The sequence below is a fragment of the Abrus precatorius genome, unplaced genomic scaffold (genome assembly GCF_003935025.1).
Source record: "Abrus precatorius isolate BTA unplaced genomic scaffold, Abrus_2018 Scaffold7, whole genome shotgun sequence".
NCBI lineage: Eukaryota > Viridiplantae > Streptophyta > Magnoliopsida > Fabales > Fabaceae > Abrus > Abrus precatorius.
In genome coordinates, this window is record NW_020874417.1 from 1061671 (window position 1) to 1078414 (window position 16744).

Sequence of the window (16744 nt, forward strand, 5' to 3'; positions counted from 1 at the left end):
TGATTTGATCTATATTTTCATAAAATAATAAACATGTGAAAGAAAACTTAATATGAGATTACATTTAAATTAGTCATATCATCATTTAATAATGATTAAAAATTAAATTAACACTTTCAAATTATAAAAAGTAAAACAAAAAATAATTTTATAAAAATTAAAATTAAAATTTAATATATTTTTTAAAATAAAAATATATGTAACTCATTTTCTTCTTAGAAGAAAAAATCATATAAACACAAAGTAAATTTTAATCGGTGTCTTAAAGATTTAAGGAACAAAAAATATTTTTCTATCAGAAAAATAATGAATACAGTTTTTACTTTTAATTTCTTTTAATTAAACACTCTTAATTAATTTATTTTTTTACCGTAACTTAATTTAGCAACGAACGGAATTTACGCTGGTTTACAGCTACACTGTATAAAATAACGAATTTGAAATAATGTATTAAAAAGTGATGTTGTTACGGTATTTATACCTTAAAAAAGATATTTTATATATTTTTTAAATTCACAGCTGTAATTATTTTAATATTTTAAAAATTAAAAAAATTATATATTTTTAAAATAAACTATTAATATATTAAAAATTAAGAGTAATAATTATTCTATATGTTATTACTTAAAATATCCGTGCAGGTGTAGTCCTTCTCATTGTCGATTGCAATCTGAAACACTTTCAATGAGAGGATACAAATCAACCATTATCTGTAACGAAGTTGACGTTTTATGTAACTTTTTTTGACATGTGTCCATGAACAGGTATTAAAAATTTAAAATAAAAAATTGAAAATATTTATTATGTAAAAATAATTGATATCTATTTTTGAAATTAAAAATTATACATAATATATATTTAATTTAGTGTTTAAAAATTCATTTGAATTTAATAATAATGGTAGAAATATGAAAAATGACTAATATTTATAAAACAATAATCATGAAAAAGATAGAACCATGAATGTCTTTAGTTTCAGTGAATGCGAAGTGCTTATTTGTTTTATAATTGTACATATATCTAGATTAAGTGTAATTATAAGGTAGTTCCTTAGGGATGGTTGGTGCAGAAGCAGAAACTTCTGTAAGCCATGCTTTCATACTCACTTTCTTACTTCTGAATTTGGGAGTGAGAGTGCTAAGTGCTGATCACTATAGCAGAGATGACTTCCCAATTGATTTTGTTTTCGGTTCAGGCACTTCTGCTTATCAGGTTTACACTTTTCATTATATCCATCATTATTTTCTTAATTATTTTATCCCTAACCAGTTAATTTGGTAGATGAGTGATTAGTATAAGGTGCTAAGATGAAAATGTACGTGTTCAATGTATTATTTTATATTATAATCGTTACTTTATTCATGTGATTATGAACAGGTAGAAGGAGCTGCTAACGAAGATGGAAGAACTCCTAGCATCTGGGATACCTTTGCCCATGCTGGTGTGCTTCCTTTTCTTTTCCTCCAATTTCTTCTTCCCCTCCATCTTTCCATTATCCATTTTTATCATTTTAAAGCTTGTTCATACTTTTTTTATTTTATAGTTAAAAAATATATAGTTAATTTTATCGAATAACTTTAATTAAATCAGTTAAACTTCAAGTTACGTATTACAAACGCGCAGCTTTCAATTAATTTTATCAAATAAGATATTCTTTACTTTCTCACCTTAATTATAAAAGAAAATCAGTTTAGAAGAATCTTTTCCAATAATATAAGGACAATCCGATAACTATTTTTCTTTTATGGTTGTTGAAGGTAGATATTGATGTTATCTGCGTTTAAGAAACTGATAAACAATTTGCATGAAGTTAGTGCTATCCAATTACAACCTTAACTTCAACATTAACATTAATATACTGCACGAAAATGAGATTATTATGAATCATATATGTGAATTGCTCGTAAAGGAGATTCATTTCGTACCCATTATTTTCTGAGAATACTACCCTTAACAATTGCTATATTTGAATTTTATATTTCAAGCAAGAACATAATGCATAAATATTGATTAGTAATTGCATGGTTTTTCAGGCTTTTAGACAAAACAAATTGGAGGAAAAACAATTCAAAACTTTACCTATTGATTATATTAAAGACTTGCTGAAGCGAGGATCATTGATTTCAAACTGGAAATACTACATATAATATGTAGATTTTAATTAACCAGTCATCGTTAATGCTTATTATATTTCTCTCACTATCATTTTAATGAACAGGGTATGCGCATGGAGAAAATGGAGACATTGCCTGTGATGGGTACCACAAATATAAGGTGAATACACTATGCCTCAATTTTTCATTTTCCCGCTTATCCATTCCTTGTGGTAAAAAGTTTGAGGCATAAATTGGTCAATCAATACAAAGCCCAGGTAAACTTTCAGAAATGAACAAAAATATCACTATAAAAAATAAATAAAACTTTTTTTTTTTTGTAAATTCAAAATAATTTATGCTTTTTAATTTTTTTTTAGAAATTTTTTCAGTTTAACTTCTCTAAAATTTAAAGAAATAAATTACATAATGCAGGAAGATGTGCGGCTGATGGTGGAAACAGGCCTTGATGCCTATAGAATTTCAATTTCTTGGTCTAGACTCTTACCAAGTACAATACTAAACTCATGCTCATGCACATAATCAAAACCATTAAATTTTAAGGATCTTTACTTCTTTGTCAGGTAAAATACGTCTCAACATTCTTAAAAATGCTTTTGTTTCTCCCCAGGTGGCAGAGGACCCATCAATCCCAAAGGATTACAGTACTACAACAATCTCATCAATGAACTCGTCAGCAATGGTCAAACTTAAACACTAGTTTCTTAGTTTGCAACATTAACCGTGTCTTTGATATTCACTCCTAAAAAATAAAAGGAGCCTTGAAACCAATTCTTCTTCTTGTACTCATATATTTCACCATATCCCTTGAGCAGGAATCCAACCACATGTGACTCTACACAACATTGATCTTCCACAGGTACTTGAAGATGAATATGGAGGATGGCTTAGTCGTGACATCATGTATGTTAGTTCCACATACAACGTGTTTACTTGTGCTCAGGATACAATATCATTATACTAAACCATGCATGTAATAACAAATGGATAAATTACTTGGATGTGAATGCAGAAGAGACTTCACAAACTATGCGGATGTGTGTTTTAGAGAGTTTGGTGACAGAGTCTTGTATTGGATGACTGTGAACGAGCCCAATGTATTCGCCAGAGGTGGTTATGATCAGGGAATAATTCCACCTCAACGATGTTCTCCCCCATTTTGTCTTACAAAGAGCACAAGGGGCAACTCAACTTATGAGCCTTACTTGGTAGTTCATCATATTTTGTTAGCTCATTCTTCAGCTGCAAGATTGTACAGGACAAAATACAAGGTATATCTATCATCTAATCTTCTTTAAGGAAATTGGATAAAGCAAAGCTCATCGTATTCTAAATTTGTTTATTCGATTTTTTAATGTGTACTCATGAGTACATATTACAGAATTAAAAATTGAAATTTTATTAAAAAAATAATTATTATTTCAAAGTCATCAGAACATACAATACATATTATATATGGTATTAATTTAAAGTATTTAATATAATGTTTCTGAAAGTGTCTTCATTCTTATTTATTTTTGCATTGCTAGTTTCTTTATATTTAAATGGAAAAAGTTTCGACTTGTATATATACTTAAAATACTTACCTTTATCATTCTTTTTACATTTAATCTTCTCACTCGAATAAGAAACTTTATTGGCAAATAACGTTCATGATTCCATAGACAGTAAATTGACATTGCAGGACAGACAACATGGATTTGTTGGTATCTCTGTCTACGCATTTGGGTTATTTCCTCTAACAAATACAGAAGAAGACAGAATAGCATCTCAAAGAGTCCATGATTTTTACGTTGGTTGGTAAGTTCCAGACCCTATAATTTGGCTGCTTTATTTGTTCACTTTACTTGAGACAGGTGAATATTTATGACTGTCATCAATGTTAAACCTTTTGCTTTTCTCCCTTCAGTTCCCGATAGGCCTAAAACTTGCTTTCTTTCATTGCCATAATAACGATTTTCTTTTATCTGAATTCTGAATCTATATTTTCAATTTAGCCTAGTTTGGATAACTCTAAGAGAAGTCCGAGAGAAAAAATCAATATAAAAAATTAATAAATTTTTTTATAATTAATGTATGCTTATTTATTTTTAAATAAGTTGTGAGAAGCTTAATTCATTTACTTTCTTTAAAATTTTAAAAAATAAGTTGTTTTTAATTTATAATAGAAGTTTTATTTATTTTTTATATTAATTTTTTTTCTCATACAAAGATTTATGCAAGTGTATTGGGCTTAGTATTTATACTTGAATACCCTTTCTCTCAAGTTTTGGTGATGGCTATGATGATGCACTGTGAAGAATATGGCAGTTTTACGTGCCTGCTTTATTGTAGGATTATAGAACCTTTGCTGCATGGGGACTATCCTATTTCCATGAAGACAAACGCAGGGGAAAGACTTCCAACCTTCAAAAATTGTGAATCTGAACAAGTTAAGGGTTCGTACGACTTTATAGGCCTAATTCTCTACACTGATGTTAATGTCACCGACAATTCTGACTCCTTGAAGAGCAAACTTAGAGATTACGATGCCGACGTGGCAGCAAATATCTGTTGAGTATTTTTGTTTTCTATGTTTAAGGATACTGAATTCAGTAAAGGACTAAAGTTAGACATTTAAGATTATTGCAGTGATTGCATTCACAGCATCATTTTCATTGTCATTATGAATACATTGCATCTCACTGTTTAATAGTTTTCATTAACGAGCTCAATAAAGTGCTTCGGTCATTTCTGAATCGCTTTTCTGGTCTTGACAGATGGACCGGATCTGCTTTCAAATGAAGAGGTAACAGTAAAAAATTGTGTCTCATAATTAATTGGTTTAATTTTTCCGATTACTTCACTGTAAGACTTGGTTTACATGATTCAGTACCCTATCACACCATCGGGTTTATGGGCAGAACTTGAGAAATTCAAGCTTCTTTATGGCAATCCTCCGACATTTATATATGAAAATGGTATCTCTCTCTCTCTCTCTCTCCCCCTCCATGGGGACAACTTGATTGCATCATACATTTAACCTTCCGTTCAATCATGCTCATCTATGCATAATATAACCCTTTTCCCACTTTATTTATACATGTAGCTAACAATGTCATTAGTTATGGCATACTGTGTTATATTGTGTTTTCCGAGAGTTGATTTAAGAATTGATGAAACATTTATAGTAAATGTTATCAATGATGAACTAGCAAGTTGTTGATAGAATGTGATTGTGAGTTCAAATGAGTTGCTTCACCTATCAAATTTTGGGTTGTTAGGTCAACGGACAGCAAGAAATTCGTCACTGCAAGACTTGTCAAGGGTGAAATACTTGCATGGATATATTGGTGGCGTGCTTGATGCCTTGAGGTATGCAGTTTCTTTTCTTTTGCTTACAGTGTTCACATATAATTTATAAACACGTGTGATGTGATTTCTAATTTTGTGTCATCCCAAAATTTTCTCAGAAATGGATCAAATGTAAAGGGGTACTTTGCATGGTCTTTCCTTGACGTGTTTGAGTTGCTGGATGGATACAAATCGAGCTTTGGCCTATACTATGTTGATAGGGATGATCCAGAGTTGAGGAGATACCCAAAGCTCTCTGCAAAATGGTACCGTGAGTTTTTGAGGGGTAGAAGCACCTCTGTTGAGCTTGAGAAGGATCCGTCACGTGCTTTTGCTGGCCACTTATTTGAGTAACTTCTTTTGTTTTGTCCAAGTATCTGTTCCTCGATAGGCTTACTTTTAATTTAGCATGCGGATGTTTGATTCCTAATTATTTGTGTAAAAAATATTTAATTGAAAAAAAATAAAATTTACTTTAACATCTTATGTCAGAGAAGAAATTATTAATCTTTATTTGGCACTTCAGGTCTACTACGTTTAAGTCAACTATGAATAAGTCTCAATTTGTCTATGAATGAAATAAATAATAAGGATTTATAATCTAATAGTTTTAAGTTTTGAGTTAAGTGTAATATTTAAGTTTGTATATATAATTTATTTCTAACTCATTAATAAATAAATTTTTAATATTTTAGTCCTTCCATATGCATATGTACACACAAAAATTTAGTATGTATGAAGTAAAAGAAAATAATCTAATTTTATTCAAATTTTACTTTTTTTCTAATCTCCTTATCTCGTTTTTGTTTGTGTTTAAAGGGAAAAAATTAAAAAATTATTTTAATAAAATTCAAATTTTCTTTTCAATTAAATTAATGTAAATATATTTTATTTATAAGGGTATTCATAAACTGATCTAATTTTATGTTAACTGCAAAAATTGAAGTTTTTTTTTTATTGAATTAAATTTTGGATTTTTTTCAAAACATTCGATCCCAAACTAAATTTATGTTTGCGTATATATAACTTTCTTTATGAAATTAACTTTTCATTTGTATTTATAAATTATATATTTATGAAATTGTATTATTTAATTATTTTTTTTATGATTTTACATTTAAATTTGTATCATGTTTTTATATAAATTTATATTTTACGTAAAAATAATTTTTAATTGAATTTAATATACATTAAAAAAAATGCATTTTCAATGTCTTAACTACTGTTATTATTAAGTTGATTTTTAAAATTATAAGTATTAATATTTTAGTCTTTAATTTTATAAAAAAATTAATTTTAGAAAATAATATTTATTTGATGTTTTGAAAATGTAAAATAATAATAAACAGAGTAAGAAAGATTAAAGTTAATTAATTTTTAAAAATTAAGGAATAAGGTCAAATATGTTAAAATTAAAGACTAAAATAGTTTATACTTATAATTTAAAAGATTAGAATAATAAGGTAAGTATTTATTAGTTTTTCATTCAGTTTTTCTTTTTTTTTAGAATGTCTTTTTTCTGTTGAACAATCAATTACTTACTAATTAATCATAAACAGAATATCATTTTGTCAAGCAAATCTAACTAACTCTTATTTAAAAGTTTTTAAATAATTTTTTTATAACTTTTTAAAATTTTATTAAATTTTTTTAGCTTTTTTAATTAAATTTTTTTGTTACTCTTATTTTTTTTCCTTTTATTTTATCTATTAAACATTTTTATTCTTTTTCCCTTTAAACTCTCAAACGAATTATGTTAAGGAAACTTAAATTGATTTATTTTTATATTATTTTAAAGATTAAAGTAATGATGAATTCATAATAAACATGAAAATAATAATTTTTTATTAATAAATTTTTCTCTTATGACATTTTTTTATTATAAAAATAAGTATAAAAATTGAAAAAATGGTAAAAAATATATTTGACCAGTGTTAAGGATATATATTTAATAAAATACTAAATAAGAATTAATAATTTAAATTAATATAGTTAATAATAAGTGAGTATATTTTTCTTTATTTTAATCGTTTGCTTAGACAAATTTGACTGAAGAACATTTACATGCGAATAGGTACTCAAATTTATACTTTTTAAATTTACACTTAAATGTAAAATAAAATAGGACGGGCTGAAGTTTAGTTTAACTTTTGTAATTTATGAATCTTATTTTCTATATTAAATAAAAGGTCAAATATTTTTAAAAGATCGACTTAAATTCAAAAATTATTTTGTCATAAAATTGGTTAAACAAGTTGACAAACTTGCCTAATAATATTATCATAATACTTTATATCATGTTAAATTTGAAATATTTTTTTAGTCAAGTAGACTTTAGAAAGATTGATTCTATTTAGGTGTAATCTAAATTAGACTTAACGTAGGTCATCTCATGTTTCCTTATCTCTATTCGTTATATAAAAAATATGTTTTCCATACTTAATACTTCAAAACATATATCACTAAATATGAATTAAAAATATTTTTTTAAATATGCATTAAATATGTTGTTATATAAATTTTTTATCTTAATATGCTATTTTACAATCGTATACATTTATTCTGGTCAAAATTTTTCACTGATCTCAGTGGTAAAATGCTTTTTACAAAGATATCATTTTTTAGAGATTATTAGAGCACCCTAAGCCATACATCCTGCACTTTATACTACCATCTATATCAATCCTTTTCCTTAGTACATATCAATTATCCACATTAAAAGCATGCATGCAATTTACGATATTATTAAACATAATTTTATTAAGTTTTTATTTTTATTAATTTAAATTTAAATTTTTATTAATTTTATTTATTAATATTAAATATAATAATAATAATAATAATAATACATATTTCATAAATTTTATAAACAAATTTATAATACAAATTATTAAAACTTTAAATTTTTTAAAAATATCTTATTAAAGAAGACGTGAGATGATTCTCGCAGGGCGCAATACACTGTTCATTCCTGTCTCTTTTTGTACAACTAACTTTTTAATGTAAGATTTTTATTACATAAAAACGTAAAACTTTTTGTTTGTTGAATAATTTTTTTTATATTAAATATAAGATAAAGTTTTTATATTAGTATAAATTTTAAATTTTGATTTGAATTTTTTATTTAATTTATATTTAATTATTTATAATTTATTATTATATATAAATTAAATGAATATTGAATGTAAGTGAACAGTTTATTGAGTGTAAGTATATTTACTGTAATGAATATAATGAAAAAAAATTCTTACTCGTGGTTAAATATTCTGAGAAAAAAAAATTATTGTGCATAATCTGATGATATAAGCTTGCAATATTTAAGATTGTTGTTTATTTTATATTTGCACTGAGACAGGAGTTAGAACCAGAAACATAGATGGAACAAGAAACATGTTTGAACGATGCTTTGATGCTCATTTTCTTACTTCTGAACTTGCTTTTAGGAGTGATGAGTGGTAACTATAGAAGAGACGATTTCCCTGCTGATTTCGTTTTTGGATCTGCCACTTCTGCTTATCAGGTCATGTCTTTCTCCATTCTCGTTGTTTCTTTTTCTTTCATCCCAAAGCCTTTCAGTTTTGGGTTGATATTAGTGAGTGTGGCTGCAGATTAATTAGCTTTAATTAATTAATATTAACATATGACCATGAATAGGTGGAAGGTGCTGCTAATGAAGACGGAAGAACTCCTAGCATCTGGGATACCTATGCCCATGCTGGTTAATTAATTCCTTTTTTTACTATTAAACTGCTTTTGAATGTGCTTTAAAATTACTTTAACTTAAATTCATGGTTAATCAAACACACAATTTATCTTACTATTTATTGATTTCGTTAATTGTGGAATCCTTATCTTATCTGATGCATCACTGGCACGTGGAATGTGATTATGCATTAATTAAATAATAAAACCATCCTCTTCACGAGCGTAGACTTATTTTAAGCTCTATAGTTGTAGTACATGAAAATGTTTTCATTTTTTTTTATCACAGTGCAAAATCTAATATATTAAGTCGCATATATATAAATGTTAAATTTGCATATCTAATTAAATGGTCTTACAAGATTTTAGCCACTAGTAATTGTAGGAACTAAAAATTGCCAAATTTCATTATGGATTGTTGGCTATGTACTAATCTCGGAATCTGGGATTATTAGAATAGCACGTGCAGTTTAACTACACACTTTTACTCTTTCATCCGGTGGCTATCATATAATGGTTATTCCTTCAACAAGCTATTACTTTTGATAAACAGTGTATGGGCCTGTAGAAAATGGAGATGTAGCCTGTGATGGGTACCACAAATATAAGGTAAACGATACACTAGGTTTCAATTATTTTGCTTATATTATAATTCGGTGAGTTATTTAACTAAGTCACATAATTACAATAGCTTTTGCCCAGTAATGAATTCTTTGAGTCAACTGATAAGTTGGGGAAAGTTAAATAGATCGAGGTAAAAGTGGTTAAGACCATGCAATCTGTAGTTTACTGTTACCTCCGAAAAATCTACAATGCAGGAAGATGTGCAACTCATGGTGGAAACAGGCCTTGAAGCCTATAGATTTTCCATTTCTTGGTCGAGACTTATACCAAGTATTTCACTAAACTTAAGCTGGAGTACATTATGGAAAACATCCACTTCTAATATTCTTCCTAACAAAACTTAGGTGCAGAAGCATCAGTATTGTTGGTGTTATTCACCAATTAGAAATAAAGTTTCATCATGATAATTTGCATAATAAAGGTTGGTATTAAAGGTCAATATTCATTACCTAAGTGAAACTCCAATTCTAATTAAGAATAGCACCAACATTACTTATGGTATTGCACCTAAGTTTTGTTCTATTCTTTATTTCCTTCCCAACAATGCCTTACTGAATACCTTTAAAATGTTTTTCTTTGTCCACAGATGGTAGAGGACCCGTCAATCCCAAGGGATTGCAGTTTTACAACAATCTCATCAATGAACTCATTAGCAAAGGTTAATTACAAGTTCCTTAATTTGCAAATTGCAAGATAAAACATGCCTTGGAATCGATTCTGTTTCTTCAATTAACTGCCCCTTGAACAGGAATCCAACCACATGTCACACTACACAACTTTGATCTACCACAGGCACTTGAGGATGAATATGGAGGATGGGTTAGTCGTGATATCATGTATGTTCCTGTGTTATCATAGTTGCATCAATATCTTGTTGAATTAATTCTTGAAGTTTCTGGTGTATGAATTGTGAAATAAGGTACAACACCGTTGAAACTTGGCACTAGATAGAAAGACAACATCCATCGCAATTGCTGCTTGAAAGAAGACTATATAGCTTATATTATTATTATTCTCTTTTCTTCTTTTATATTCTTGTCCTGCTTGCTTGTATGATGTTCGGCTTACTACACTTCAATATTATTTTATATTATTATCATGTATGTTTTCTTGTGCTTAGGATACAATGTCCTTATATGACTTTGATGTTAATGCAGAAGAGACTTCACACACTATGCGGATGTGTGTTTTAGAGAGTTTGGTGACAGAGTCTTGTATTGGATTACTGTGAACGAACCCAATGTTTTCGGACAAGGTGGTTATGATCAGGGAACTACCCCACCCCAACGATGTTCTCCCCCATTTTGTGCGATTAAGAGCAAAAGGGGCAACTCAACATATGAGCCTTACTTGGCAGTTCATAATATTTTGTTAGCGCATTCTTCAGCTATGAGATTATACAGGAGAAAATACAAGGTATATCACCTAACATTTTTCCATGTGTATTTTACTTCACCCAATCATTTTCTATTGGATTTAATTATTCATGCACATAAGGAAAACTTTGTCGGCAAAGATTGTTCATGATTCCATAGAAACAAAATTACATTGTAGGGCAAACAACATGGATTTGTTGGTATCTCTGTGTATACATTGCGGTTCCTTCCTCTGAAAAATACAGAGGAAGACAAGGCAGCATCTCAAAGAGCCCATGATTTTTTTGTCGGTTGGTAAGTTACAGACCCTAAAACTTCTTGTTATACTTGTCTCTCTCCCTTATGTTCTTTGTTTTTGCTCTGTACCTAGTGTCATGAGAGGTGAGTGTATTATACTAATGTATATGACTGAAGTTTATGTTCAACCCTGTGTAAATGACTGAAGTATTTTCAGTTCCTTACTTCCTTACAGGTCAAAAGCTTGTGACTTGTAATATTTTTGTTGCTAGCAATGGCTATGATAGTAATATCATGTGAAGAATATGGTAGTTTTATGTGCCTGCTTTATTGCAGGATTATGGATCCCTTGGTGCATGGAGACTATCCCATTTCCATGAAGGAAAATGCAGGTGCAAGAATTCCGTCCTTCACAGATCGTGAATCTGAACAAGTTAAGGGTTCATATGACTTTATAGGTGTAATTTTCTACAACAGTGTTAATGTCACAGACAATCCTGATGCCCTGAAGACAAGACCGAGAGATTTCAGTCTAGACATGGCTGTACAGATAATCTGTATGTCATATATTTTGTTATGTTTGAGCATACTGGATTTAAGGATTGAAGTTGATCATATAAGCATGCTGTACTATCTGCATTCACCGCCTCTTTTTTATGACGTTCTGAAAGTTTCAATTGGTTTAACCTTAACTTCATTTAGCTTCTAATTCTCCATTTATTTTTATTAATGTGATCAACCATGTCAATCACTTGGTCCTGAATAACTGATGGAGCAACCTGCTTTCCTGGGTTTTGCAGTTTTACAGGATCTATTTTCAGAGGAAGAGGTAAAGTTAAAAATAAATAAATACTAATTATTCTCATAATTAATTTAGTTTAGTTATTTAGATCAGTTCACTGGATAACTATCTGGCTTTACTTGACTCAGTATCCTGTCACACCATGGAGTTTACGGGAAGAGCTTAATAATCTCAAGCTCCTCTATGGCAATCCTCCCATATTCATTGTTGAAAATGGTCTGTATCTCTTTTTATCTCTCCTTCATGAAGATTTCATACAAAAGCGATGAATCTTTTCTAGGAAACTACTTTTTTTATATAATAATAAACATTTCTTTTGTGAAAATAGACAAACCCCTTAAATAGCATTACCATTTGGCGTCTCAATCGTACTAATGATTCTTGCATATTGGCCCCACCCCACTGTGTTTGTAAATGTAGCCTACAACATCACTACTTTGTTATATCACGTAACTATTATCAAGTTATTTTCCAATATATGGCCTTGTTCAATTGATTGGAATCGTAACTTGAGCCACGATAGATTTATTCAAATTTGGTGAAAATATATAATATATGTTGTCAATGCTGCACAAGGTGAGTTCAAATGAATTGAATTATTATTGAAACGTTGGCTTCTCTGGTTAGGTCAACGGACAGTGAGCAATTCATCACTCCAAGACGTGTCAAGGGTGAAATACTTGCATGGATTCATTGGAGGCGTGCTTGATGCCATGAGGTATGCAGTTGCTGCTCTATTTTATCTCTTTACCCACTAGATTACATAAATATTTTTCATCACTATTGCAAGAAGTTTTTAATGTTTTGGATTAGTATGGATTGTGCATCTATTGAACTATACAGTTATATTGGGTTATTGATATTCATCTTGAGAGCAAGTTACTTATATGATGAATGAAACACCATCCTACTCTTGTGATTGTGATGTGTTATGTAATTTTCTCTGTCGTCCATAATTTTTCAGAGATGGATCAAACATAAAGGGGTATTTTGCATGGTCTTTTATGGATCTTTTCGAATTGCTGTCCGGATATAATTCGAGCTTCGGCCTATACTATGTTGATCGGAATGATCCAGAGTTGAAGAGATACCCAAAGTTATCTGCAAAATGGTACAGCTGGTTCTTGAGGGGGGGAAGCAACCCTATAGTTGGAACTGTTGAACTGGAGAAGGATGCATCACTTCTTTCTGTTGGCCATTTATTTCAGTAGGCTCTGTAATTTAAGTTTGTTTTCACCAGCTGTGCTTGACTTTCGGCCTTTATAAGAATAATAAGTAAATTAACAACTTCGGATCTTATTTTTTTCACTTGTTCATAGGTGGAAGTTTGTTATTTGGAAAAAACTGCTGTGTTAATGTAATATTTTAAATAGCATTTGTAAAATAAATATAAATTAAGTTTAGAAAATATCAGTTAATTTGATTTAAATCACTCTTAAATTAATTGAAGCTAGACCATAACTTTTTTATTTTCGACTTAAAAGTTAATCCAAACTGAATTGGGAACACTCACTACTTGCTAGTGTTCACAGTTTGATGCCCAACCAGACCCTAACCAAGCGTAAGTAATGGATACACATTAATCCAACAACTTATCATGTACAAATTTTAATGTTTTTTTTGGGGTGGGGGGGGGGGGGGTACATATTTTTCAACGGTTCGATCGTTAAAAATAAAAAGTGCATTGTACCATAAAAGACAACATCGCATTGCCATAGAACAAATACTTACGAGTCTCTTATAACATTATTTTTTTTCCTTTGACCGAAAGGATTATGTTTATTGCTGTACTACATATACGCTGCCACTGTGGATCAGTGTTTGGTTTTTGGCTTCTTCACGATCATCACAGTGCAGTGAGCATGATGAGCACAATAATCACTCACACTGCCTATAAATGCCCTGCAAATCATTAAAAAAAAGGGTGTCAAGTATAATTAAATCGGGAAATTTTGAAGTGAAGCATTAGCTTCTGGCAACAATGGATGCCCATGTTTCGTTGCATTATAAATAAAACAAAAAATCAAACATACTTGAGAAAGCAATTAGTGTGATCGACGGTTAAAATGAAAATGATCATATAAAGTTTGTAATCAATAAATACGAGTAGAAAAATGAATGTAAAGACAACAATATACAGACCACACACTACTGCATTTTTGTATGCCAGTTCAAAACTACAGCTAGTATAGTTTATGCAGACACATAAACAATAGGAGCCGTTCTGGGCTGGACAATATCTGCCAAGATAGGTTTTTGTTTTTTTAACATGCCAGAACTCAACCCTGTTTATCTATGGTACAGCTTATCTACAGGTTTCAGAAAAAGGATTTATTACACTCCAATCACCTATCACTACAAAGCAACGATGATAAGTGGGACCAGAATTAAGTTGTACCTTTTTATAGCCCCATAACCATGACTGCCCACAACCAATATGGAAGCATGGTATTTTTCCACGGCATCACAGAGAACGTTTCTAGGATCACCTTCCACCACTGTGGTTATTACATCGGTTACCTGAGAACACATGAAAAAATCACGATGATACAAATATAAACCACATTTTTGTTAGCCATAAATAATAGAAACGAATATGTATATGCAAAATAAAGCCAAAATTCAATAACTTTACTCCAAAATCAGAACATGCCCAGATATTATCATAAAAACGAAAGCACCACCCAGGGAATGGTTTACTAAAAGCAATTTCATTCGAAACCATTCAAATGAAATAAAACTTGATTCAGGCTAAGAAAAATGGAAACAACAGATCTTAATAACCATATCTTGAATTTATCTTCCTTCATTGATCATATGAAGCGCAGACCACAGAACCAGCAGATGCAACGCTCTTGCTATTTGTAGGGTACCAGTTTAGCCCTGAGCGTGATGCATCTAAGTCTGAATTCTGCTCAGCCTATTACTTTTAGCGGAAATAATACCATAATACATCTCTCAGACACACCTAGGAGCAAATATCAAAGGTAGCATCCAATATCCATTCCTTGTCAAACGTAAGTACCAATAATTAATTATATTTATTCTTTATCTAGTCACAGAAATTCACCGGTTAACGATTAGAATCAGACTCATCTCTCCATTTCCCATAAATAATGAACAAAGCCATGAAAAGATGAAAATCACATACATAATAAAATTTGGAACCAGAATTAAAAAAAAAAAAACGTACGGATTTATCGTTGCAGAGTTGTACAGCGCTATCGACAACTCTGGCGGCAATCTTTTTCAAATCGGAATCGACAATAGGCAAAATATCAGCGGCTCCTGAATAGACTAAGGAAATATAATTAATTAAGTATTAATTAATTACAAAAACGTTAAAATGAAAACAGAAAAGGATGAAAAGAGTACCAGGACCAGCGAGGCCAACGGCAGACGTAGCAGAAGGGCGAGCATGAACGAGAACGAGTTTGAAGATTCGGTTTGGATCAGCGAAGAAATGATCCAAAGTCCACTTCAAGGCATAGGTGCTGTGCTCGCTGTCATCTATGCCTACAATCATCACTTGTTTCTCCGACGCCATTCTAATCAAACCAAAAACAGTTACAACAAATCACTCTATCTTTCTATTTCGCTTCGCTTCCTTGCAACGCCCAAACTCCCCAACTCATACCCCTTTTATAATCATTTTCTACGTCAAACCAAAACTACGTCCTCAAAACAACTTGCCATTTCATCATTGCCTGAAAACGACGTCGCAAGTTCTCGACCTTTGCGGATAGTGTATGGTTGGCCAAAATATTAAATCATTTATTGTTTTTAAATGTAATCAAGTCTTTTTATTCTTTTCCTTTTTATATGTACATTTTTTAAAAATATATCTTAATTTTTTTAAATATCTTGTTTACTTGTATCGCTAAAAAAATAGTATTTTTCATCTTATAAAAAAAATAATATAATTCTGTTAAATATTCAAAAAAATGTATTATTTTAATCTTACTTAAATAAAATTGCTTCTAATAAAGAATATAAATAGTCTAATATTATATGTTTTTAAAATAAAATATAAATTTAGGTATATAATTGTTTTTAATTGATTTAAATAAATTAAGTAAATATTTTTTTATAAGTATAATTTTCCTGTTGCATTCCCCAATGACTGATCAAGTTGCAGCATACGACAAAGTTGAAGTTTTCTATTTAAATATTGTGATGATCATAGAACATCCTTCACTGAGATGAGATTAGAAATAAAAGTTGTTTAAAGTATTCTTTTCTTGTTATCAATAAACTTGTTTAAAGTACAAATATGATATATGTGACATAGCATCAAATCTTCAACATTTATTCATATGAAAAGTACTTCCCAAAATGAAAAGACGTGCCATATCATCTTCTATTTTTGCTGGATGAGTCATGTATGAATCTGAAACTTTTGTCTGTTAGGCCAAAATGGAATTTCATTATATTATAGTTTTAGATCCAAAATTTAAAATGCCATTGTTTATATTAACAAAAGCTATCTTATCTTATCTTACCTCAAGTTATATGTATTTAGACAGAATCAAATATTTTATGTGGTTTTTCCAATG

The 16744-nt window shown here is 29.8% G+C and overlaps 3 protein-coding genes across 5 annotated transcripts; 2 read left to right on the plus strand and 1 right to left on the minus strand.

Moving 5' to 3' along the window:
- Positions 1-986: 986 nt before the first annotated feature.
- On the plus strand, positions 987-6049 carry LOC113872175 (hydroxyisourate hydrolase-like). Of its 2 annotated transcripts, none has more exons than XM_027509503.1 (13): positions 987-1212; positions 1378-1441; positions 2219-2274; positions 2529-2604; positions 2725-2796; positions 2930-3017; positions 3127-3385; positions 3799-3914; positions 4449-4666; positions 4874-4902; positions 4987-5074; positions 5378-5468; positions 5567-6049. In XM_027509503.1, the coding sequence occupies exons 1-13, from the start codon at positions 1057-1059 to the stop codon at positions 5799-5801; spliced, it is 1548 nt and encodes a 515-aa protein (XP_027365304.1). In that variant the 5' UTR covers positions 987-1056; the 3' UTR covers positions 5802-6049. The 2 variants fall into 2 exon arrangements, with proteins under 2 accessions (XP_027365304.1, XP_027365305.1); XM_027509504.1 differs by having other exon boundaries at positions 1045-1212; positions 2034-2274; positions 5567-5919.
- Positions 6050-8779: 2730 nt separating this feature from the next.
- Positions 8780-13567, plus strand: LOC113872174 (hydroxyisourate hydrolase-like). The gene is made up of 13 exons (XM_027509502.1): positions 8780-8967; positions 9102-9165; positions 9703-9758; positions 9968-10043; positions 10360-10431; positions 10522-10609; positions 10931-11189; positions 11328-11443; positions 11723-11943; positions 12187-12215; positions 12317-12404; positions 12816-12906; positions 13153-13567. The coding sequence occupies exons 1-13, from the start codon at positions 8824-8826 to the stop codon at positions 13397-13399; spliced, it is 1551 nt and encodes a 516-aa protein (XP_027365303.1). The 5' UTR covers positions 8780-8823; the 3' UTR covers positions 13400-13567.
- A 64-nt stretch (positions 13568-13631) lies between these two features.
- On the minus strand, positions 13632-15979 carry LOC113872176 (universal stress protein A-like protein). 2 transcript variants are annotated; one of them, XM_027509507.1, is made up of 4 exons: positions 15564-15871; positions 15382-15476; positions 14587-14708; positions 13632-14090 (listed from the first exon to the last, which is right to left on the minus strand). In XM_027509507.1, the coding sequence occupies exons 1-4, from the start codon at positions 15733-15735 to the stop codon at positions 14003-14005; spliced, it is 477 nt and encodes a 158-aa protein (XP_027365308.1). In that variant the 5' UTR covers positions 15736-15871; the 3' UTR covers positions 13632-14002. The 2 variants fall into 2 exon arrangements, with proteins under 2 accessions (XP_027365308.1, XP_027365306.1); XM_027509505.1 differs by having other exon boundaries at positions 13635-14090; positions 15382-15485; positions 15564-15979.
- Between the last annotated feature and the right edge of the window lie 765 nt (positions 15980-16744).